The sequence below is a fragment of the Barbus barbus genome, assembly GCF_936440315.1.
Source record: "Barbus barbus genome assembly, chromosome: 19".
Taxonomy (NCBI): Eukaryota; Metazoa; Chordata; class Actinopteri; order Cypriniformes; family Cyprinidae; genus Barbus; species Barbus barbus.
Genome location: NC_136747.1, coordinates 8,395,795 through 8,420,439, shown reverse-complemented (window position 1 = coordinate 8,420,439; position 24,645 = coordinate 8,395,795). Strand labels below are relative to the sequence as shown.

Here is a 24,645-nt window from a genome sequence, read left to right as displayed (position 1 = left end):
GGTGAGTTGCGATTTGCAAGACACCAGCACCCACTCGATAAAGGCGGCGAGGCTCTCTCGAGGGCCGTCCCCGGACATCTGCCTACGTGTGGTGATGTTAAGTCCAGCTTTGTAGAACGTGCAGAGGCAGTAGTCCGGGAAGTGTGTTAAGTTGGCCAGGAACAAAAACTCCTCGGTGTGGTCCTCGAGAGAGCGGTCCCCCTGCTCCAGCAGGATGACGAGGACAGCGGGATCCATAATAAAAAATAAAAAACTTGGCAAAAACCGGGAAAATAAAGCGGGGGAAAAACGTCGCAAACTTGCTGTTTTGGTCGGTTATTCTGTTACGGTGCTGTGCGGAACAACGAGCGCACGACAAGCATAAACCATTAACTTCTCTTTTAATCAGAGATCCAGGAGCAGATACAGACACAGGAGTGCACACACATCATAATGGGAACAATAACCGACGGTGAGACTAACAAAGACAGGAACTTATAAAGGGGCAGATAATTGGGAAGGACAGGTGTACACAATGACTAATTAAACTGAACTAGGACACAGGGGAAAACAGAAAACCCGACATGGAACAGTCACAAACAACCCAACATGTAACAATAAAACTTTTGGGTCGATTTTAAGATCCTTCTTTTTGCATACAAGGCATTGCATAATTCTGCCCCGGATTGTGATCTCATTAAGCCATATACAGCCTCTAGGTCTTTAAGAGCTAGTGATCAGTTACTTTTATCTGTCCCCCGTTCACGTTGTAAAACAAAAGGTGGTCGAGCTTTCTCAGTAGTGGCCCCAAAGCTGTGGAACAGTCTACCTTTGAACATCAGAGCTTCTCCATCATTGGATGCTTTTAAATCTAGCTTAAAGACTTATTTTTACTCTTTTGAGTGATGTTGTGTATGTACTTTGAATAGTTTAATTGGTGTTTTATGAAATTACATTTTAATTGTTTTTGATACTCGTTTTATTTTCTGTTGTTATCAAAAAAATACAACTATGTTGAACAAGATTTTGGAGTGCGACTTAAGTGCAACAAGAACTTAACACGGAAGAGAAAATGTCATTTAATTCTTTCACACATACTAAGCATATGGTGTAAATAGAGAACCACAACAAGTCAGGAAACAAAAATATATATTTCAGTACACAGATGAAATCATAACAGTTTCAAGAGCAGCAGGAACAGTCTGTGACTATATCATAACTGACAGCAAAACAATCATCCCAGAGAAATGGATGACTAATACTTTTGAATGTGAGATTTGATAGTCATGATAGTCTGTCTACCGCAGGACCTTCAGCTCCACATACTCACACAGACACAGACAGGAAGTGGAATGATTTTTCCCTGCACCTGAGGGCCGCTGGGGAGGAGTAGGAAGCTTGTTTGATACCAGCAATCTGACATAAAGTGCACTGTAGGTCATGAGGAGCTGCTGAGCAATCGCCTGAAGAAAAACACATTTTTCACTTGAATTGCTGTAAGATTCAACCAAAGACTCTGGTGATCAATCAAAGTAGGCAAAGGAAGCTTATTCTAAATATACTACTATTCAAAATATAACTAAAGTAATCAAATTAATTCTTGTTTTGACTACTATTGTCCCCTATGAGAATAATTAAGTTGCATTTAATTAATAAAGATGGATTAAATCAACTTCAGTAGTCTAGGTGACTTTGAATTATTGCATAAATGAAAGAGAGGAGTCTTGTTGACTAGTCTCCTATGATGCATAAATTAACCAATCAGAATGGTTATGCACATCATTTCCATATAAATAAAAAAATACATTATAAGAGGAGGTCTCCTAAACCTTCAGATGATCTGCCTGATTTGTCCCATTCATTTTCCTATAATGACAGTTATTGGTTTGGTGATGGGAAATAAAATGTCAAATACCATGTGTTGTTGATCAGTTTTCATTTTAATCAGCTTTCATGTAAAATTCTTATTCAAACCACCATTGGTAAAAATATAGGGACGCTTATTTGTATATTATTTATATGAATAATGGATATTTTTTCACCTGATTAGAGAGAGTGGTGTCAGGCATCAAGCTGAAGTTTTTGGTGAGTTTCGAGTCTTCCCGTTGACTAGTTGATGCACTTCGCTCTCGTCCCTCCAACAGCAGCGGCTGCTCTTCTTCTGGAAGCTCCTCGTCCTGTAATCCAGCCTCGGGATCCAGGGTCGTGACCTCGGTCACTAGAACTAGGTGGGACATTCTTTTCTTGAGTTTGTTCTGCAGGGTGAAATGGCAACTTTGTGACGGTTTTTATTTCTCTTGCAGTGTTATTTTAGTATCATACTATTATAGTTTTATTCATATTTTTCAGTTAAATATAGTTACAGTTTTAGTCATTTTGTTGTGATGTTCTGTCAGTTTTATTAGTTATTGTTTTTGTTTTAAATATGTCTACATAGTTTATTAATTTGTTATTTTAGTACATCAAGTAAAACTAAATGAAAATGAGAAATGATGCCTGTCAACTACCTGAAATAAAACACCTGAAATTTTTCAAATATTTTACTTTATTTCAGTTAACATAATTTTAATTTTTTGCTTTCGTTAACTATAATAACCCTGTTCTCTCATCATTTTTGTCTTCCTATCCGAGTGAGACTAAACAACAGTAAACTGTTGAAGTACAACATTTGGATTTAAACTGCGCTCTACAGTTGCTTGATGTACCACTGTTTTTGTAGCACAAAACATTTGTGTATTGATTATTTTCTATGGAGCCCTGAAGCATCAACATAAGAACAAATCAATGAACAAAAGCAAGCCAACCTGTACTTGATCCCTGACAAAACTCATGTCATCCAGCGCTTCAGTCAGAGAAATCAGACATGGGGACAAGTCCCAGTACACACAGAAGAGCTGCAGACAGAAGGAAAGATCAAGCAGTAGAGCAGTTAAACAAGTCTGTGCATGGCTCTATACACATTATCAGCTCCATCAGAGAGAACACAGAAGAAAATAAACAAGATAAGGATGTAGCTCAGGAAGGCATTCAGTTATCTGATTATGCAGTACAGTTTACAGTCTCTATACTCTCGTACCACTAAACCGTTAACCGTCACTCTCAACTTTCTGACAGAGAAATTCTTGCTTACTAATTCAGAAATCGTATTAAAGATATGATATGCATGCAAATAAATAGACACATTCATTTAAAGCTCAATATCTCATATTTATTTTTCTCTATTTCACTCCCAAACAAAAGAACAGGATGCTTTTTAGCAAAAATGCAAGAAAAAAAGGCCTAACGAATGATGATCATGCTGACAAGAGTCAAGATACAGTATACAGTAAACACGCATTATATTAAGTACAGGAGTAATTACCTGCAGTTTTACTCTGCATTTCTGGACCCAGTCAGCCACTCCCAACAGCAGTTTGTATCTGACCATGTGCTCATTAACCCCCACCAACCGCACGTCTGTGTTTATGTTGATCTGAAACAGATACACCTCTTAATCTCAGCTACTATCAAATCTGCATTAAAAGGGAATACGGCTTTGTTTTTACAAGAAAGAGCGAGTGATGTGATCGGAGGTGATATGTCATGTCAGCCCACCTTTTTGTTGCTGTTGTGAAAGATGAGGTTGATGGCGGCGGTGAGGATCACGGACACCAGACTGACACACAGACAGAGCACCCAGAACTCCGCTGTGCTGCCAGCGAGGTACATGTGAATGGTCGAGTACACAGCGCACCACAGCACCACATACAAGACCTGCAACAGAAATGCAACATGCTGGATTTCCTTGCAGTCCAAATTCCTGCCTGCTTATTTCTTCTGTCTGCTGGTTGGATGTGCAATAATAACTATAACTATGTCTGTAACTATGAAGTTATAATAATCCTTCTAATTCTATGAGAATAGTGAAGTCTACACCACAACTTTAACGATATAACGGCACAGAGGAACGATATTGTTGGAGCATTCAAAACGGCAGACAACAAAAACAGCAGTGCACAATTCAAATAAACAGAAAACTATCACCCAGTGGTGTGATCACTAATATAGTTAGAGTTATAGTTGTCATTCTTGGTGTGAAGTCCATTAACAAATTTCTTATTTAAATGAGCCTAAATGAAAGGCATAAAGTTATTTAAATACAATGCGTAAATACATGTGTATTGTCCAAAAAAGGTCACAATGTACTGTTTTAATATAAAGGAATGAATGAATTTTGCACTGTTGTGTTTTACAGTTAATGGATAATGTCCAGACTGAAATGTCTGGGGTTTGTTTGTTTTCAGTGTGCAATTGAATAAACATTTAAATGATTTACATTTGAATGATTTATTTAATTTTACTATTTACAATTTATTTATATAATCAATTTAATGTATATTTGGTTTAATTAGTGAAAGTGGAAATCTCAGTGGTTCTAAAAAAAAACATTTCATTTCTTTAAGAGACTTGTCTAACACTTTGTAGTTCTTTTGATTTTGGATTGAAATATGACCAGGTTCTATGAGTTTCCCATAGTCCTATTGGCTTTGCTCAGTCCTGGAATGTGTGTGGCCTGCAGTCTTTTTACAGGCTGTTTCTTACGGGTGCCATGATGACATTAAAAATGTTTGAGTTGAAAAGCAGGTATCTTCTGATGGACGGGTGGTCCAGCGCTAAACGAAGTGGACCCTCAAAGTCTTCTGCTGGAATCTGAAATAGATTGAACGTCAAAATACAACATAGAAGTAAGATGTTGGTTCAAATGATGCTGTAAATTTACTAGCCTGGAAGCCTTTGGTTTCCAGAAGAGTCCTGCAGTGTGAGAAGTCAAACGTGGGAGTGAACCATGTGGATGTGGACACATACGCCACACACTGACCTGACAGAAAGACACCAGATGAGGTCAATTAAACCGAAATCCCATCTTTAATAGGCCGGCGTCTCTTGTTGTCAGGGACAATTTAAGCTGGATTAAGCCTATTAAGAATTAAAAATGAAAGTAATGCATTTGAAAGAAGTGGATTTACTGGAACACATATTATTAATTCCCGTGGCCTTAAAAAAGATCTGCAGTATGACATGTTATGAAAGAGTCATTACAAGCATTTAATTCAGTACCATTGTGTCCTTCGGGGCAATAAACCAGGGCAGTAAAAATCACACTGCAGTCACATTGCCACTCAGTGTTTGATGATTTCAGTTAGCTGGTGTGTTGTTAATACTGACAGAGAACAGGCAGAGAGAGAAACTGGGCAATATGTACCATTCCTCCATGTGGACTCTGTGCCGGGTTCTCCTGCCGTGACTGACTGTCCTGTGGGGGATTCAACATCACATCTTTCCTCTCCATTACACTGCCGCTCCCTCTCCTCCATGGTGACGGCCTCTGTCAGAACCTGCTGGAAAACACATGCACCCAAATATTACCAGACACTGCCACTGCAGCTGCAATTTGAGTTACATATCAAAGAAAAATATGAACAAACTATTCAAAATGAGTGCTCAAGGCAAAATACCACAGGTGAAAATGGCAAATATAACAGATATCACCATACATTTTTGATCACAGTAGATTAAGACAGTTGTTTTGTATTACAGGTTTCTGGAATGTTTTGTTGAAATATGCAAATGAGGCATTATCTAATTGAAAATGCACTGATTTGAATACATTTCAAGAACATAAACCTCAAGCCACATTCAAAAATCTTGTTTCATTTTGTTGACATACTTTTTTTTTTTACAGTGGGGGTTTTACACGGGATTTTGGATTTCTGTTTTCATTACTCCATAAATCAGAAAATACTGTGAACAAAATATATTGGACAAAATAGCACAAAATCTTCAAAAATGGTTTCACTATAGTGTCTTGCCATATGTATAAATACAGTGGCAAAGCAGCCTGTATTCTGTTTCAATTAAAAAACAAAACAAGCAAAAAAACATATGCCTTAAAGTTTAGGAAAGTATGGAGCGAAACATGATATGCAGGAATAAAATACATTTTGTGGCCACAAATTAAAGACTGTTTCCACAACTTATTAATTATTTCCCTCATTTTAGTTAAATTATCGCCACGGTTGATTAATTCGTTACTTTGTTCTAGGTATACCATGGCTGCTTTGGTTTCCTCGTTTTAATTAAGTTAAATTGTGACTACAGTTTCCCTAAATCGAGCAAACAAATGTCATTGGAACAAATTCTTAAAGTCACAACGACAACAGATCTTTTCTTCCACACTGTAACGAAACGAAAATGTAGGGCGGGACTTATTCTGTGCATCAGTTGTTGATTGGATGTTGATATGTGGGTGTAACTCCATAGTGGAGGCATTTACATTTATGCATTTAGCAGATGCTTTTATCCAAAGCGACTTGCATTGCATTCAAGTTACAGCTTTTACATTTTTATCAGCTCTTGCTTACCCTGGGAAGACAGATGATGGTGAGCTTAATTTACGGCCACAATATATTGCCTCAACAAGCACCACAAACTAATGATGTCTAGGTAAAGACGTAATGTATAATGTTCATAAAGAACATATGCTATGTCATTCAAATGAGATCTCTCACTCAGAAAGGAAACTCAGATGAAGGGTTCAAACTTCAAATAAGCAAAAAACAAAAAACAAAGAGCATGATGGCAAACCTGTCAGGTCCCAGCTTGTCTCAGTCGATGCTTTCAGTACAGTGCACTGCCTGTTTAAGAACAGGAAACACCAAACTTGCAGTCAACTTCTCATTTTAGAGTTTCATATATGAGAAAGTGAGGGAGATGTTAAGTTTCTCACCAGTAAAGAAACTGACAGCATTTTTAACCATTTTTTCCACAATTCTGTATATTGTGAGTTATTGTAAGTGGCTGCAAGCAGTGTTTTTACATAATATGCATCAAGAGAAAATACTTCAGAGAGCTGTTAATGTTTCACCATTGTGACTCAAATCATGATGGTTTTACAGCAATTTCAACAAACCTGTAAGCACAGCAACTGACACGATAGCATTCACAGCTGACTCCACTGCAGCCTGCAAGCTGAAGGAAATAATAGACACAGATATTATACAGTCTTTATATATATATCGCTTACCCTGAAAATGATCCCTCCATCTCATTCTCACTCACCTTTGCTAGTTTTTAATACAGCAAACATGTTTAACTGCTGAAGAACAGAGTGTGAATGTGACAGCAAATCCATCTCTTCATTTCTCTCATTGTGTCTGCCTCAGTTTCTTCTCAGTCATGCCTGCTGTTGCCACAACCTTGGCTCTTTTTTTTCTTGTTAGGCTCCTCCTACTAGTTTAACTCTCTTTTATTTATCTCTTCGTATTTGCTTTGTCTTTCTCCTTTTTTCCCATCAGACTCCTCTCGTGGTGTCGTAAGCTCTCTCTTTCTCTTTCACTCCCTGGGAGTGTGTCTTCCTCCTTTATGTGAATGCAAAACTGATTTTAAACCCTCCCCCTCATGCTCTTCCTCTATCTCTTTATTCTGTATCGTTTCTTTTTCTCTCAGCTCAGTCTGAACACATGACTGCAGGAATGAACACACAATTTCACAGACCCATGGCAAAATATGTGTGTGCTTGTGCTTGAATGTGTGTGAGCCCAGGAAAGAGAAAGAGACACGAGATAATAATGTTATGGTCTTTCTGTGTGTATTTACTGTTGCCAAAACTGGTGCTGGTCATTGAGTTTGTAGAAAATAAACAAAACAGGTTTTGAGTCAAGCGTCCAGTTGCACGGTTCTCTAGGAGTGGCTTAGTGTGTTAGTTTTATACGCCTGGTTACATTAGGATATTTTTGGTGAATTCTGTGCTCCTAACTAAAATGCCAGTTTCATTATATTTTCATAATGTTTGTTGGATTTTTTATTTATTTTTAGCTAAGGCTTTAAGGCCAGGGCAAAACATATGTAAAATAAAAAACATAATAATAAAATTGGCAGGCCTATCTGTCAGGATGCACTTTTCAACCAACATCTTGTGACCATTTATTCAGTAACAAAAATCATAATCTTACAGATAGCTTCCCAAAGGCTAAAGAGGTTCAGTTTAAAATTATTAAAGACATTTATGTGTGTAATTTACAGAGTCGTCTTCCCTCATGATTCATCTAATGGTGAACAGAATTTAGTCTCTGCTGCTATAATCCAGAACACCTAGAATATACTACATAAATCGGTTTAGAGCTCAATATGGACACATACAGTCCTGATTAATCAAGTCAAATATGATCATGGACTCTGATACAGACAACTCTTGGCTCTAAACACCTGGGCCGCTCACTCACTGACTCCACCTGCTGGGAAATAAAAGTAGCATACAGTTAACGAACTGAACAGGTAAGAAACGATGCTAATGTAGAAATATTTTGGTTGAGGTCTGCACTGGACTTAATTATAGCCTAGTCCCAAATCTTTAACAGTTTTTTTTTTCTATTAGGAGAAATCAAATTAATGTAAACATTGTTACGTAAAAAATAGTATTACATATAATCTTGTATAATGCATTAGCCTATTATAAATATACTATAGGTTATTGTGTATAAATATACAAAAATTTAAATATTATTAAAATATAACCAAAAATAAAAATCTATCGAGTCTACAAAGATCTTGCCATTACATTCAAAACAATACTCGCTTTAAAATAACTTAACATATTTAATATTTAAACATATTATATATTACATATTTTTTTCCTTTATATGTTTACTATTGAAATGTTGTTGTTGTATGCATTTGTCAATTTTATTGAATTTCTGTATTTTCTTAAATGTATAGAGTGTTTTAACTTTTAGTAACTTTTTCTTATTTGTAAGTCGCTTTGGATAAAAGCGTCTGCTAAATGACTAAAAGTAAGTAAAGTAACATATTTCCCACTTCGGCCTTTGTTCTTATGATTGACCTGTCATGTGACTCTGACTCTGGCTGTCACGTGATTCTCTGGTTAAAGGATGTGAGTCTTGTGCTGTTTGCCATGTAGCTACTTCAGGATTCACAAGCCTTATTAAAGGAAATAAATACCTTAATCAAGAAATTGTCGCTTCGTATTTGCTTATTGCAGTCATATCTGCGCTGTTGTCGCTGTCTTTTGTTATTCCAATGGATTTTATTGGACTGTTTGGAGTTGTGCTTGTAATTGCGGTGCTTTCCGGCGCGCGAGCAGACAAGCTTCAGGTAAAAATACATGACTTCTGTCACATCATATTGTCCTGCTCTGTCCTCAAACTGAAATGCTTTGTTATTAGTGCTTTTAAATGCATGCTGGTAATGTGTTTGACTATAACATATATATATGTGCAGAATCAAGTGTGTAATTGAACTAAAGTTTTATGATTACTTCAAGTATTTAGCGTTTTTTCATACAGTGTTCAGTTTTGCACTGACTGACCTGTTAACAGATCTCATTAAAGATAATATTTGCATTTTTATGTTCACATCTTCCCTTGCTTTTTGTGTTTTTATATCCCTGTAAAAAATGTGTACATTCTAAACAATCAGTCACTTGCACATTAACTTACATTTACATTTACATTTATTAATTTAGCTGACGCTTTTATCCAAAGCGACTTACAAACTTGTACCAACTAAGATTATTTGTTGCCCTCATTCCTAGAGAGATACTGCGAAAGAACCAGTAAAGGAGTCTATTTTAGAGGCTTTATTTAATTCATTTATTCATGCATATATATTATTTTTATTTGTTTATTCATACTGATCATCATAGTACTGTTAAATGCTTTTTTGTTCTAGAATAAGTTGCATTGATTAAACGTGTTGACAGAGTTTTGTCATGTGATTGTCATATGGAGGAAATTTTAAAGATCTCTCATAAGTCAGTTCTTTATTACTTTGTTTTACTTTTGTAATTTCCCACAGGTTGACCCGCTAATATACGAGGAGCAGTTGCTATGGATCGGCGGTGGAGCCGGTCAGGTCAGCACTTACAGGATCCCTCTGCTAACCTTCACGACGCGTGGAAGTCTGCTGGCGTTCTCTGAGGCCAGGAAAATGTCTTCCGGGGACATCGGTGCAAAGTTCATCGCTCTGAGACGCTCCACAGACAAAGGTGGGCCATCCACTTTCACTACAGTCATAAATGGCTATTTTAGATGAAACTGAATTGCGATCTTTTTCGTATATCTCTCAGGAGCCACCTGGTCTCCCACCTCATTCATAGTGGATGATGGTTCTCTAGCAGATGGGTTGAATCTAGGTTCGGTTGTTGTGGATGAAGAGACGGGTGCTGTGATACTCATCTACTCATTGTGTTTCCACCGTTACCACTGCAAGCCCTCCAGCACCATGATGGTGCAGAGTATGGATGATGGGTTCACCTGGAGCACCCCACGAAACCTCTCCGTTGAGCTGGGGGTGAAGAGCTTTGCTCCAGGGCCTGGCTTCGGCATACAGGTGTGGTTAGCGCTGTCTCCTTTCTGTTCCTCCTTCAGGGGAAAACTCAAGCATGGTTTATGACTTCCTGTTGTTTGTGATGCTGTTATGACTTCTTGGGTTATATAAAACTACATTTTATTGTCTATGTGGTTAAGTGTTCGTTTATAAAGGAGAACAGAAAAGCTGACATGGTACTTTTCCAGCTATTTTCATGTGCTTTTAGTCCATCGTATGTCTGTGTTTACAGAAACGGTATGCTCCCAATGTGGGCCGTCTGGTGGTGTGTGGCCATGGATCCATTGCTGGTGATGGGGTCTTCTGCATCCTGAGTGATGATCATGGTAAATCCTGGAGATATGGAGCTGCCCTGAAGAGCATCCCTTACAACCAGCCTAAACAAGACCTGGACTTCAACCCAGATGAGTGTCAGGTAATATTAAACAACTCTGCACACAGTGCGTATCTAAACTGTAGTGTTACTACAGTAGTCAACATTTGAAGTGGATGAAAAAAGTTTATCATAGTATTTCTAAGACAAGAATGCATTTTGGTTTTAGGTTTTAGGACAACTTTGATGAAAGGTTTTGACCCACTTCAAATGTTGAGTAGTGTATATAATAATTAATGGGTTTAACTGAATGTGGCCATTGCAATGTTTTGTTTCTCTGAGTCATTTCTTACATGATATGAAATACAGTGTCTGACTTTCTGCTTCTGAGTGGCTCTTTTTGAGCCTTTGAAGCCCTGTAAGTCAGTGGTTCTTAAGCTTTTTGACTCCATTTTCTTACAAAAAGAGGTCAGGTTACACGTGATTTACTGGATAAAGATTTTAAAAATATTTTGTACTTAAATTCTATGCCGTAAAGTATTTTAGAGCTTGGTATAACTAAAGAAATGTCTGTTCATTATAAAAATCCCCATGGAGTTTTATGATTCCTTGTATGTATTACAGGTTTTTCCAAGACAGTTGTTGAGAAAGGTGAACTGATGTAAAAAAACAAAAAAAAACACTGATATTAAGTAGCCCATTCAAAGTCATTTTGAGGCCCCCTAGTGGGCCCCGGCCTGCTGGTTAAGAACTTTGTTCACATTGTTTACTTGCTGTAGGACAGCCACGGACTGTACAAGCATTCAATCACACAAATCCACTCATAGATACAAATATCCAAAATTTCATCTAATGAGTAATATGCTAGTCGTAGAAGTTGCAAAGAAACTACTGGTCAAATAATGAGAAAATAAATCTGTGTGTGTGTGTATGCTGTCAAACGATTGTTTGCATTATATATGTGTGTATACTGTGTATATTTATTAAGTGTATATATAAATACAAACACATTCATATATATATTTATGAAACGTTGGTTATATATTAAATATATTTATATATAAAATAAAATATAAGAATATAAATGTATATACGTGTAAATATTTTCAAAATATATACTCTGTGTGTGTATTTATATTTGCATAATAAATATACACAGTACACGTAAATAAACTTATTTTGGATGTGATTAATCGTGATTAATCGTTTGACAGCAATAATATAATATATATATATATATATATATATATCAGTAATTAATCTAAAAAAACTGTTGTGACAATTTTTCTGGTATTACTGGATAGCATTTTACAACTTACAACTTATGTATTTCATCAGGTGATATTATGTTATCGGAATTACCAAAATCTGCTTTATAATAGAGGTGGTAAAATAAAATAAAAAAAGCACATGATGCATCATAATTAGTCTGATCATAAACATTGCCAATACTCAAATGTAGATGGTGCACAGGGACAAGACAAACGCCATCAGGGTAACACACATGACACTAAAATAATGCAATATGTAAGCAATAAGGTACTCGAGGCCGTGCTGTGTCATGAATAAATCAGGGCTGAAGGGCGTTGCTAGGCACGACGCAAAGCTTTTATAAAACGGTTACCACACAATAAAAAATATTAAAACCCAAAATGTATGTATTGAAATGTTACTTTTTTTAAGCAAGTTCGTTAAATGCTGTCCTTACGCTGAAAAAATAGTTCCTGACAGCAACAGTAAACGGCAAGAGAATGTTCCGAACATGCCTTAAATAAAAACAGAGAATAGGAGCTCTTTTCATCCGCTGTGTTATTTATTTTTTTAACACCATATAAGATATTTTCTCACACACATACATCTGCTTATCTCTCTCAGCATGAGAAAAAGTCTGTTTTCAGTATTTTAGTTTTAAAACAGACCGATTCGCGGCACAGCACGAGTTTGCAAGAGTCATTACAGTGTAAACCGATGGACATACAGGATCATACCTCAAACAGAAAACTAATAAATTCAGTAATATTCCCTCCTCACTTAGGAAACTAGTCTTTCACACAGCGTGCGCGCCGCACACACATAACACATCTCCGCGTGAGAAGCGTTTTAGACGGGGGAAAATTAAAGATGAGAGATGCAACATAACTCCAGCAAGGGTCACTCATACTTCATTAAATAAAACAGTTCATTCTGCCGAAATATATTACATTAAACCGTTTTGATCAAGTTGATTATGTTGCTAAGCGTGTTGCTCAGTGATGCACAGAACAGCTGGGTGATAGCTGTGCTGTATCATGAATAAAACACGGCTGCTGACCAATCAGAGTCGAGGAATGGAACGAACCGTTTTATAAACACTCAATAAATAACAAAACAATTTAACACAAAACACCCTAATGTACAATAATGCTAACAAAAATAAGATGCAAAATATGTTATAATATATAAAATATCATGTGAAGTGTCTCACAGGGGCTTCGGAGTCATTTTACAGTCTTTCATTGTAAATTATATGGTAATTCATAGTTTTCATAAAGCAAAATTATTTTTACTGTGAAATTACATGTGATGTTAATCCACCACTGTAAATGGTAAGGTAATTTGCAGTTAACCAATTGATAAGTTTTTGCTTTACTGTATTCTACTCTTTTATAAAACATGCAAACATGTGCAAGTTGCACCAATTGACTTCCTGTTTGACTTCACATACTCTCTCACATCCTTAACAGCCAGTGGAACTAGAGGACGGAAGTATAGTCATCAATGCGCGCAACCAGAACAACTACCACTGCCGCTGCCGAATAATAGTGCGGAGTTTGGACGGAGGCGAGACTCTTCCTGTGGAGGAGCTGGTGTTTGACAAAACACTGATCGACCCCGCCGTCGCAGCCGGAGCCCTGCAGAAACAAGGAGTGATGTACTTCACCAACCCCTCCAGCACTCAGCACAGTGAGGAAGAGCAACTCGCAAAGTATTACTCAGAAATATCAAAGTTAAAACTTCATGGAAGTTTAATTGTTATTTGCTTGCACAGGGGTCAATCTAACTCTTCGCTGGTCCTTCACTAATGGGACGTCATGGGAAAAGGAGGCAGTCCAGATCTGGGCGGGGCCAAGCGGTTATTCGTCTATGACATCACTCAAGGGAGATTCTCCTGAGGACAGCAAATACATATATGTCATTTATGAAAAGGGCCATAAAGATTACTGGGAGACCATCTCTTTTGCCAAAATCCATTTATACGGAGGGAAATAACATACAGTTGGCGGAGCCAAGAAAAAGGGATATTTAGGAATTAAAATGTTTTTGTTTTTTTTGAGAAAGCCAAGGTATCATCCTGATGCAAAGTCATTTTTACATTTCATTACATTAAATCTGGTCTGTACTATGAACTGTTTTATATGAATTTCACTCCAGAAAGAATCAAGACATCCTGCCTCAGCGTGAGATTGACCTACAGTATACAGCAATATCATACAACAACAACCATGATCCCACTGGTTTTTTACCTGTCAGTGCACACAACTTTCTGCAAGTCTTGAAGTTCTTATAATTACTTTGTGCAGCTGGTGAGCTGCACATTGGTCGCACATGTATTTTTAGGATCATTTGATAGTTTTTAAATCGCTCAGGCGGCGTTTGTCTTGCTGATCCTTTTATTTTTGTGTTGTTTACAATAATGTAAATGAAGTGTATCTTCATGAAGCTACAACATTCTTAAAATGGTTGTTTCCTACTGTATAACAGTGATTGATTTATAAGTCTTGAATTAATGTTTTGAATACAGAAATGGGATTTTGTTTGAATTATCAGATGTTTCTCCAATCCCTGGCGTTGCTTAAATTAATGAAGGCCTCTAAAATGACAGACATAAACTGGAAGACACAAGGGTTTGCGACACAGCAAGCAGTGTTTGTTCTCCAAATTATACAACTGTGAAGTCTGAAAACCTCATTTTATATGGAACGCTGTCATTCATGTGCTTCAGGTTATATTGTTTTATTTACCCAGTATGGACTTTTTGTGGCCATATGTTGTACATGTCAGACAAATATTTTTGTCTGGTGAATTTAGTACATGCAAGTTTGTGTTAAAAGTCATCCAAAAGGCTTTCACTTAATTAACTTTCATACTAACACATTTGACTTTTCACTTGATTTGCCGGATTACACAGGGACACATTTTATTGTTCAATAAATTGTTCTATTTTGATACAGCAACTCCTTGTTTCTTTTATTTCCAACCATCTCAAAGACAAATAAGAATACAGCTTTACCTGACGTTATATTTTAGTAGAGCAGCATTTCTACTAATTAATCAGAGATGATCACTAGAAAGTTCTTAACACAAATGCACCATATTAATTACATGGTACATCACTCTGTCCACCTGCCCTCAAACAATAACTCATAGAGACTAAAAGATCTCACACTTAAGAAAAACTAAAATATTTAAGCACAGTACACTCTTAAAAATTAAGGAGCTTCATGATGCTATAGAAGAACCTTTTTGTATAAATGGTTCCATAGAGAACCTTTAACATCTGAAGTTCTTTGTGGTGAAAGATTATAAAAAGGTAAGAAAGAGATGGTTCTTTAAGGAACCTTTGAATGGTTCTTCAATGGCATCGCTGTGAAGAACTTTTTGAAGCACCTTTATTTTTAAGCATGTACTGTTCAAAAGTAAAAAAAAAAAAAAAATGTTTTTGAAAAATGTCTCTTCTGCTCCCCAAGGCTGCTGTTATTTGATTAAACATATTGTAAAATATTATTAAAGTTTATGATGTTTTCTTCCTGAATATGATTTAAATTGTAATGTATTCCTCTGATGCAAAGCTGAATTACTCCAGTCTTCAGTGTCACATGATCCCCCAGAAATCATTTGAATATGCTGATTTGCAGCTCAAGAGACATTTATTATTATCAGTGTTGAAACCTGTTGGGCAGCTTCAAATTTTTGTGGAAATCAAAATCAATTCATTGTTCTTGATCAGTCTGGTCCTTCACTGATGGGAAGTCAGATAAGTTTGTAACATTACAAAACTTTACTGCCACTTTTGGTAAATAAATAAATACATAACTAGTACGTAAGTATTAATTTCTTTTAAAAAGAAAAAGAAAAAAAAAGGACGAGGTTAAGAAAGAACCTCTTATACTATCAGCACTGTCTGATATTTATGAAAACATTTGTGAAATTAAGTAACGTCAACTCAGGCTTTATCCTGAAGGGCAAGATTTGTTTGTTGTCTCATTTTCTATCACAGCCATTATATATCAACTGTCACACAAATATTAAGAAATTTGAGATAAATTTACTGATTTAACAGGTCGTTTTAGTACCTAAAGATTTGTCAACATATTTGACTTCGTTTTATCTAATGGTGTCCAAGTAAGTTAGTGAAGTGAAGTCTAAAGGTGCAGCTGATTGATTTGCATGTCAATGATGTGCCTTGCTCTTAACTCTTAACTCATTCCTGTGAACTAAACCGGTCTGTTAAACCAGTTCTCTTGTCTTTTGTCATTCGTCGGCTGACTCCCTTGAGCGCTTATGCGGACTTTAAATAATCTTCAGGAAAAATCACAGTAGTTCGCACATGACTTGACAAAATGAATCAGACTCTTTTGAAGATTTGGCTTCTTATGGTTTTGTGTTCGTTTGCGCGAAATGAAACGGTAGGCTAATACGATTTTGTTCTATCATATCTATGACTATCAGAAATATCAAATTACGAACAAATATTCCAAGAATGAGTCCACAATACAGCACTTTAATTTTGCAAGGTAGCTGTACTTTACTTGGCAAGGTAAGGTGGCTATATATCTATATTTGTGTCAAAAGTCCACGGACACAAGTGTGTTTTCTCTAGCACTTAGCTATTGTATTGTGTATAACACTGCTCAAAACTGTCTTAAATGAGGGGTAATGTATGTGTATTCTGATGTTCATTGATCTGAATATTTTCCTGAGCAAAAATTGAGGAAATGTTCAATTTATAGTCAAGAATCACACAGAACTTGTCTTTCAAGAGTAAACACAGCTACCCTCATCTCAGCTTATTTATTTATTTAGCTATTCATTACATAGTTTTAACCTGTATCACTTTATTCTTTGGCTTTTTCACACGTATAGATCAATCCAGCTGTCATTGATGAGCAGTTGCTCTGGGTCGGTGGTGAAATTGGAGAAGTTCACACCTACAGAATTCCCCTGCTCACCTTCACTACTCAGGGAAGTCTGCTGGCTTTTGCAGAGGCCCGGAAGCTTTCGTTCAAGGACATCGGAGCCAAGTTCATCGCTTTAAGACGCTCCACAGACAGAGGTGTGTCAGATTGAGTCGTCCTAGACAAGATTTTCATTCCCATTTTCTTCTCCAACCATCTCTTTCTTCTGACACGTTCTCAGGAGCCACCTGGTCTCCCACCTCATTCATAGTGGATGATGGTTCTCTAGCAGATGGGTTGAATCTAGGTTCGGTTGTTGTGGATGAAGAGACTGGTGCTGTGATACTCATCTACTCGTTGTGTTTCCACCGTTACCACTGCAAGCCCTCCAACACAATGATGGTGCAGAGTATGGATGACGGGTTCACCTGGAGCGCCCCACGAAACCTTAACCCTCAACTGGGGCTCATGAGTTTTGTTCCTGGACCTGGCTTTGGTATACAGGTATTCCACTTAGATGCCTAATTTCAAATCATTTACACCTCACTTACAACTCCCATAGACTCACATAGCCATGTAAGTGACTACAATAAGTGGTCAGGCAGAATATGAAAATGATTTAATTTACTATTGTTCTGTGAAATTTCATGGGTGAAATCGGAGCGAGTAGAGGTGAGGATCTGTTTGCACACAGTATTTTTTTTAAATGAAACAAAGCACTTGTGAGCACAAGGGAACTGAGAATAGCAAACTAAATAAGCACTATATTTTGACAAGACAAATACTGAACTGAAACATGGGCTAAACATGCACAGGGTATAGAAGAACTAAACAAGAAACAAAATGAGAAACAATGGAAGCAAATAAGCACATTCTTTGAAAACAAGTAAACAAAGCAAACAGGAAAAGAACACAGATGGCGCAAAATAAAATGATCAAAATAGGAGTCCTTGAACACAGAAACCTAGACAACACACAAGCTGATAATCATTAACCGATGATGTCTGAGATAACGTGAATTCTCCCAACAGATGCTCAGCAGAAATATGCAGTGTTGGGGGTAATGCATCACAAGTAACGCGAGTTACGTAATCAGATTACTTTTTCAAATAAGTAAGGCCGGTTACTTTGTTTTTTCATGTATTGACAGACAGCTCTTGTGTCCCCATGTTGAGAGAAATCAGAAGTAAGTGCAGAGGCGTTGTGTGAACATGATGTTACTGTAGTTCTAGACTAAATGTGAACATGCATTTACTCATCTCACTTACACAAAAACAGATTCAGTATTCTTCAAAATTAATAAAACAGTGAAATGCAAACTCAGAATATGATGCAAACCTGCAATACTTAAATATGTTATTTACTTATTACACTTTTTGATGAACATTTGTTTATTAATACATGATTATTAGTTTTATATGCCGTTAATAAATTGTAGTGATTTCTGTTGTCTACCTATGTAAGTATCATATTTTAGTGCCATTACCTACCAAAGCTAGTCTGAGTGAAATAAAAGCATCATATTATAATTTATTTAGTTTTTTCTTGACACTTAACATTGGGTTTATCTGAAATAACTGATACCACAGACTTTGCAAAATATTCATTTCATTAAATGATTCTTCATGATCTCAGACCATGTGTTCATCTAATGGTGCTTACAGAAACGTCATCCGCCTGCAGTTGGGCGTCTGGTGGTGTGTGGCCACGGCAGCATCGCTGGAGACGGTGTGTTTTGTATCCTGAGTGATGATCATGGAAGCACATGGAGATACGGAGCTGAACTGAAGAGTATTCCCTATAATCAGCGCAAAAACAATCTTGACTTTGAACCAGATGAGTGTCAGGTATGAAGATAATGAACAGTTCTGTTTTAGCAATATTTGTGGTTGTGTGACAGAAATATGGATCAGAAGAGTTTGTCAAATCTTCAGACTTCTGTCTTGTGTTTCCTCAAAGCCAGTGGAGCTGGATGATGGCAGCATCGTGATTAATGTGCGCAACAATAAAAACTACCACTGCCGCTGTCGTATGGTTGTACGCAGTCTGGATGGAGGAGAGTCTCTGCCGGTGGAGCAGCTGGTGTTTGATCACACACTGGAGGATCCTGCGGTCGCAGCTGGAGCTTTAGAGAAGGAAGGAGTGCTTTACTTCACCAACCCAGCCAACACTAACAGCAGTGAGCATGATGATATGAGAAATGATATCAGTGTTTTTCCATCCTGGTCATAGAGCATGTATGATAGTTCAATCATGCTTGTACAAGTGGCTATAAGCTACTTTAAATGTGGTGTTGTTTTCCTCAGGAGTGAACCTCACCCTTCGCTGGTCTCTGAATCGTGGTAAATCATGGGTGAAAAATCCTCTGAAGATCTGGACCGGGCCAAGTGGATACTCATGTTTGACGTCACTTAAAGGCAATGAAACTGAAGATCATAAATACATCTATGTCATCTATGAGAAAGGACAAAAAGACTATTTTGAGACCATCTCCTTTGTGAAAATTGACTTGTACAGCGACCAATGAAGAAAATCATTGATAATCCAGATCACTGACAATGAAACCCAGCTCTGATTTTTTATTTTGTTCAATTATTATTCAACAGTAAAATACTGTAAATAAATAGGCTAATTTTCATCTGTTGCCCCTTGCCAGATTTTAAAAAAGCAACCTAAAAATCTGAAACATAGCATAACACTACTAAATATAATAATGGCACTATTATAAAAACAAACAATTTATGCATGATTACAAATTTGATTAGCTCTTTAGTTTAAAAAAAGTGCTGAATAATTTGTACTACTCCTTAATTCAGTTGGTAGAGTATTCCAATAATGAATGGCTCTAACTGAAAAGACTGATTCTGTCCAAATTTTGTACACCTACAGCACAGTCTCCTCTGGTAACTGCTCTTGTTACTCTGCCATTATTATCCTTCTGCGTTATAAACTGGCATAATGGAGTAGATGCATAATTATTTAAATTCTTAAAAAAAAAAAACAAGCATCAACCAAATGTTTAATCTTATCAAAACTAAATAAATTATATTTTTTAACTATGTTGCAATAATGATAACAATTAGTCCTCTGATCAAATATTTTAAGCATCTGTTTGTAAAGAGATTCAATTGATTTTAAAACTGTTGTGCTTGCTTGTGACCAACTAGTAAAACAACACGTAATATGAGAATAAAAAATCATAGAGTACATGAAATGTTTTGCTGCCTCTATTGTTTCAGTTGAATGATTAGAGCGAAATCCAAATGGCATTGAATGCAAAGGGGTATGTCCCTCATTCAATTAAGTAATTAGCCTAGCTGTTTTGCAACCCATTTCTCAGCCACTTTGGAAACTGTAGGCAATATACTAATCAGTCTGCAGTTTCCTACATTTGTTTGGTCACCACCCTTAGAAATCGGTGTCACTATGGCTGACTTCCAAGCATCTGGGTAAATACCTTGCTTATTTGAGAGATTAATTAAATGGTGATAGGACAAGCTAAAATATCCTTGTTTTTAAAAATCTAATCCTATGCATCCTTCACTTTTGAGGCTCTAAAAGAACTTATAATACTTATAATTTCATATTCAGATATTTCGTATATTCTAAAAGTTGGTTTATTATGATTGATTGGACTACACAAAATATCTTTAGATGAGAAGCTTTTAGACATTTCCTCAACTGAATTTATAAAAACATTCTTCAAAATATTTGCTAACCTTTCCTGATCCTGAAATAAAATTCCATTCATTTTAAGCTGTATTTCATTTTTGTCTATGATCATGTGTCTTACAGTCAATTTATTGAGATTTTTCTAAATCATCTTCCCATTACCCCTTGCATCATCAATTATTTTAATAAAAAAACTCTACTACTTTACAACTGGTTGAAAAGAATAAGAATAATGGGGAACAAGTGGCTTTTATTTTAAAGAAATAGAATCAAGCACATTTCACATTTCAAGTTTGTTAGGTTTCAACATATAAAATTATAAGGCAGCGGCTATTTGCACTAAGTGTAAATAGCAATAGATGCTATTTACACTCGGTGTAAATAGCAATTAGATGCTATTTACACCAAGTGCAAATAGCATATTTTTTTAGTGACAGATGCTATTTACTCTAAGTGCAAATAGCAATGGATTCTATTTAAACCAAGTGAAAATAGCAGTATTTTTTAACGATATGCTATTTACACTAAGTGCAAATAGCTATGGATTCTATTTACACTATGTTAAAATAGCAAGATTTTCTGCTATTTATACTACTTATTGCAAATAGTGGCAATTATCTGCACCTCAGTATTGTAGTACATTATAAAACACTACGCAATAATAACGTACCGAGTGTAAATTATAATTTTAATTCAAATTTATTAAATGGATGCCACCTTATTGGGACAATAAAGCCCTCCCTACACCTACCCTAACCCTACCCGATACTTTATTTTCAACTTTTTGATTATTTACTTAATTTTTATTGAAAATAAATGCCTTTCTGATGCGATATGAGATTTAAAAAGGGAGAAAAAAATGTTTGGCAAAAGGTGGGCTCGAACTCGGGTCGCTCGCATCAAAAAGCATGCGCCTTACCATCTACGCCACTGAATCTGATTTTGAATTAACTTCTTTTTTTAATGTTGACAAATCCAATCACACGTTAGTGGGCGGAGTTAGTGTAAATAGCCTTTGCCAACAAGATGGGCTATTTGCACTTAGTGTAAATAGACACTCCGGTGCATTACCGCCACCTAGATATTGGCCCGGTTTCACAGACAGGCCTTAGACTAAACCAGGATTAGGCCATAGTTCAGTTAGGTCTTTTAAGTCATTTTTATAAACATGCTTAGAAAAAAACATTACTTGTGTGCATCTTGAGACAAAACAAAGGCACTGATATATTTTAAGATCAGTCATTGCAAGTTTATTTCAGTTGAAACAGCTCAGACTTACATTTTAGTCTAGGACTTGGCTTAAACCTTGTCTGTGAAACCGGGGGACAAATTCTTTGCACACCTGGATTAAACGTCAAAAGTTATCAACCAATCAGATTTTTCTACGACTGACCCGATGAAAATACTAGGCCTACGTGAAAAGGGAACTGATCCTGGAATTTCTTTACAATTTAATAATATTTAGTCATATCAAATGTATATTAGAAATGGCTAGGAATCGGGAGCTTGGATGATTTATAAAAATAAAAACAAACCTAGTTTGTCTAATCGTTTGGTCAAACCCCTCTGAGAAATTTATCTAAACAAACTAACAAACAAAAAAGTATATGATTCTTAAAGTTCATGTGACCATACATGTATTGTGTACTTGGGATGATATATATATGAAGATTAATTATCTTCGCACCTGAATTAAATGTCAGAAGTTATCATTATGCACTTTTAAAAAATATCTTGAAACAGATTTCTTCATTAGGGCCTTTCCTTGATTTACTAAATGCATGTTGATTTAGTGACTATGAATATAAAAATGCCCAGCAATGACTTCCTGTTTCACAGGATTATAAATAGGCAAGAAAACAAAGGCCCAATTACCTTAATCATCCATTACAATACTGTAGTTCTGATGTGCAGCAAAAGATTGTTGATCTTTACAAGAAAGTGGCTGTAAGAAAATATCTGAAGCACTGAAAATTCCCATTTCCACTATCAGGACAATAACTAAGAATTTCCAATCAAATGAAAATGTAACAAATCTACCTGGAGGAGTAGTCCTCCTCACTCATCCAAAAACAAACTCCACACATATTCTGCTGACAAATTCTACTGGTACATCAAACGGGACTGGCTTCATGTTCAGATGAAACTAAAAAAAATTGCTTTTTAGCAGCAAACACTCAAGATGGGTGGTGCACAGCACACAGGGATAATCTACAAGGCCCCTATGTGCACAATGAAATATACTGCTGTATCTTTAATGTTGTGGGCCTATTTTTCTTCTGGAGGTGGACTGTTTCTGCTAGAAATCTTACAATGGGCCATGATTGGATCTTCCAGCAGGACAATGATCTAAAAACAAACATAAAATCAAAACACTGAACACAAAAGGAAGGCCATCCCAGCTCCCTGACCTAAACCCAATATAGAAAATTAGTGTGGTTGACTTAAGATGAGAGTACATGAATATGGACCTTATAGAATTGAAAAGATCTGGGGTGATTCTGTTTGAAGGAATGGGCTCTGATCTCTTGTCAGGTGTTCTCCAAACTCATCAGGCATTATAGGAGAGACTCAGAGCTGTTATCTTGGCAAATGAAGGTCTTAAAAAAGGACTGAATAAAACGGTGTCAATAATTGTGGCCAGTGTGTATTAGAGAAAAACATTTATTTAATAAATAGATTCCCCCCATTTTCAGTTCTTTGTTTTTACTTCAATGAAACTTTTTTTTTTTTTTTTATAATAAAAGATAAAAAACAACAACCTTTCATTGAAGGATTAACAATGCAGATATATTTTCACAGGCTTCTTTCTTCATATTTACCAACGGTGTCGATATATCTGGCCACGACTGTATAGAGCAATCCGGACTGGAATTTCACTCTCTCTAATATTCAAAAGTATTGTTGAGAAAAGTGAAACTCCAATTCAAATGACATGAAAAATAAATAAACAGATGTGTAACATCATAATAGTGTTTTCTATTATTTTCTAGACATGCACATTGTCAAACATTATACATGCAACTCACTCTGACTACTCTGCTGAAATCTTTTGGTATGAGTAACACACATGCATACTTCAACGTGTTTTACCAAACCTGAGTTGCTTCTCAGAATTATTAATGAGTGATTTTATAGCTTTGTCTGATTTAATTTTTAATCATTCATTCACTAATTTTCTCATCTGGCAATTAAATGTTTGACTAATGAATTGCGGGGACAGTTTTCTTATTATTCATGTGCACTGAAAGCCCACCACTGCTGTGTGTGTGTGTGTGTGTGTGTGTGCCCTACTTGGCACGTTTTTATGTCTGTGTTTGGTGGATTAGTGTGATTTAGTCTGAAATCAATGAAGCATGCACTGATCCCAGTGACAAATCAAAGGTGTGTTTTGTTGTGACTAAGACAAAATTATTTTAAAAGAATTACAAAATAACTAAAACAAAATAATTGCTTAATTTTAATTTGTAATAATATTTCACATTATTACTGTTTTTACATTTTTTGATCAGATAAATGCAGTCTAGGCAAGCAAAAGAGTAGTGTATATAGGCCTACATTTTAATGACAAATAAACCTGTTAGTTGTTCAAATGACACAAAAATTGCAGTCTGTTATCTTTTATTATAGGCCTATTCATGTCCTACTGCCTTAAAGGGATAGTTCACCCAAAAATGAAAATTCTGTCATCATTTACTCACCCTCAAGTAGTTCCAAACTTGTATGAATGTCTTTGTTCTGCTGAACACAATGGAAGATATTCTGAAGAATGTGGGAAACAGAGCAGTTCTGGGGCACCATTGACTTCCAGAGTATTTTTTTTTCCTAATATGGAAGTCAATGGTGGCCCAAAACAGCCTGGTTACAAACTTTCTTCAAAATATCTTCCTTTGTGTTCGGCAGAAAAATCAAAGAAATTCATACAGGTTTGGAACTACTTGAGGATGAGCATTTTTGGGTGAACTATCCCTTTAAGTTTTCTTTCTGGTGATGCTCTCTAACATTTTTTGAACTGGTTTAAAAGTATTGGTTTAAAAGTATTTTAATATATACCATGGTAGACCTACTTTTCTGATTAGTCATAAACATTCCACATGAGTTGTAATACTATGGTACACCTTTAAAAACATAATACCAAAAACA

At 36.2% G+C, this 24,645-nt stretch overlaps 3 protein-coding genes across 5 annotated transcripts; 2 read left to right on the top strand and 1 right to left on the bottom strand.

Annotated features, from left to right (window-relative positions):
- Nucleotides 1-363: 363 nt before the first annotated feature.
- Nucleotides 364-7,384, bottom strand: LOC306885094 (transmembrane protein 268-like). Of its 2 annotated transcripts, none has more exons than XM_079441430.1 (11): nucleotides 7,078-7,384; nucleotides 6,929-6,987; nucleotides 6,604-6,653; nucleotides 5,222-5,357; nucleotides 4,743-4,837; nucleotides 4,561-4,668; nucleotides 3,574-3,732; nucleotides 3,341-3,451; nucleotides 2,784-2,873; nucleotides 2,022-2,234; nucleotides 364-1,442 (listed from the first exon to the last, which is right to left on the bottom strand). In XM_079441430.1, exons 4-11 carry the CDS (start codon nucleotides 5,331-5,333, stop codon nucleotides 1,278-1,280), a joined length of 1,053 nt encoding a protein of 350 aa, XP_079297556.1. In that variant the 5' UTR covers nucleotides 5,334-5,357; nucleotides 6,604-6,653; nucleotides 6,929-6,987; nucleotides 7,078-7,384; the 3' UTR covers nucleotides 364-1,277. The 2 variants fall into 2 exon arrangements, with proteins under 2 accessions (XP_079297556.1, XP_079297557.1); XM_079441431.1 differs by having other exon boundaries at nucleotides 949-1,442; nucleotides 5,222-5,354; nucleotides 7,078-7,367.
- Nucleotides 7,385-8,910: 1,526 nt separating this feature from the next.
- On the top strand, nucleotides 8,911-14,887 carry LOC306884782 (sialidase-1-like). The gene is made up of 6 exons (XM_079440972.1): nucleotides 8,911-9,129; nucleotides 9,832-10,021; nucleotides 10,103-10,365; nucleotides 10,595-10,777; nucleotides 13,399-13,618; nucleotides 13,704-14,887. Exons 1-6 carry the CDS (start codon nucleotides 9,055-9,057, stop codon nucleotides 13,922-13,924), a joined length of 1,152 nt encoding a protein of 383 aa, XP_079297098.1. The 5' UTR covers nucleotides 8,911-9,054; the 3' UTR covers nucleotides 13,925-14,887.
- A 1,282-nt stretch (nucleotides 14,888-16,169) lies between these two features.
- LOC306884780 (sialidase-1-like) lies at nucleotides 16,170-20,590 on the top strand. Of its 2 annotated transcripts, none has more exons than XM_079440969.1 (6): nucleotides 16,170-16,341; nucleotides 16,799-16,988; nucleotides 17,072-17,334; nucleotides 18,495-18,677; nucleotides 18,790-19,009; nucleotides 19,137-20,590. In XM_079440969.1, exons 1-6 carry the CDS (start codon nucleotides 16,276-16,278, stop codon nucleotides 19,355-19,357), a joined length of 1,143 nt encoding a protein of 380 aa, XP_079297095.1. In that variant the 5' UTR covers nucleotides 16,170-16,275; the 3' UTR covers nucleotides 19,358-20,590. The 2 variants fall into 2 exon arrangements, with proteins under 2 accessions (XP_079297095.1, XP_079297096.1); XM_079440970.1 differs by having other exon boundaries at nucleotides 16,259-16,472.
- Nucleotides 20,591-24,645: the final 4,055 nt, after the last annotated feature.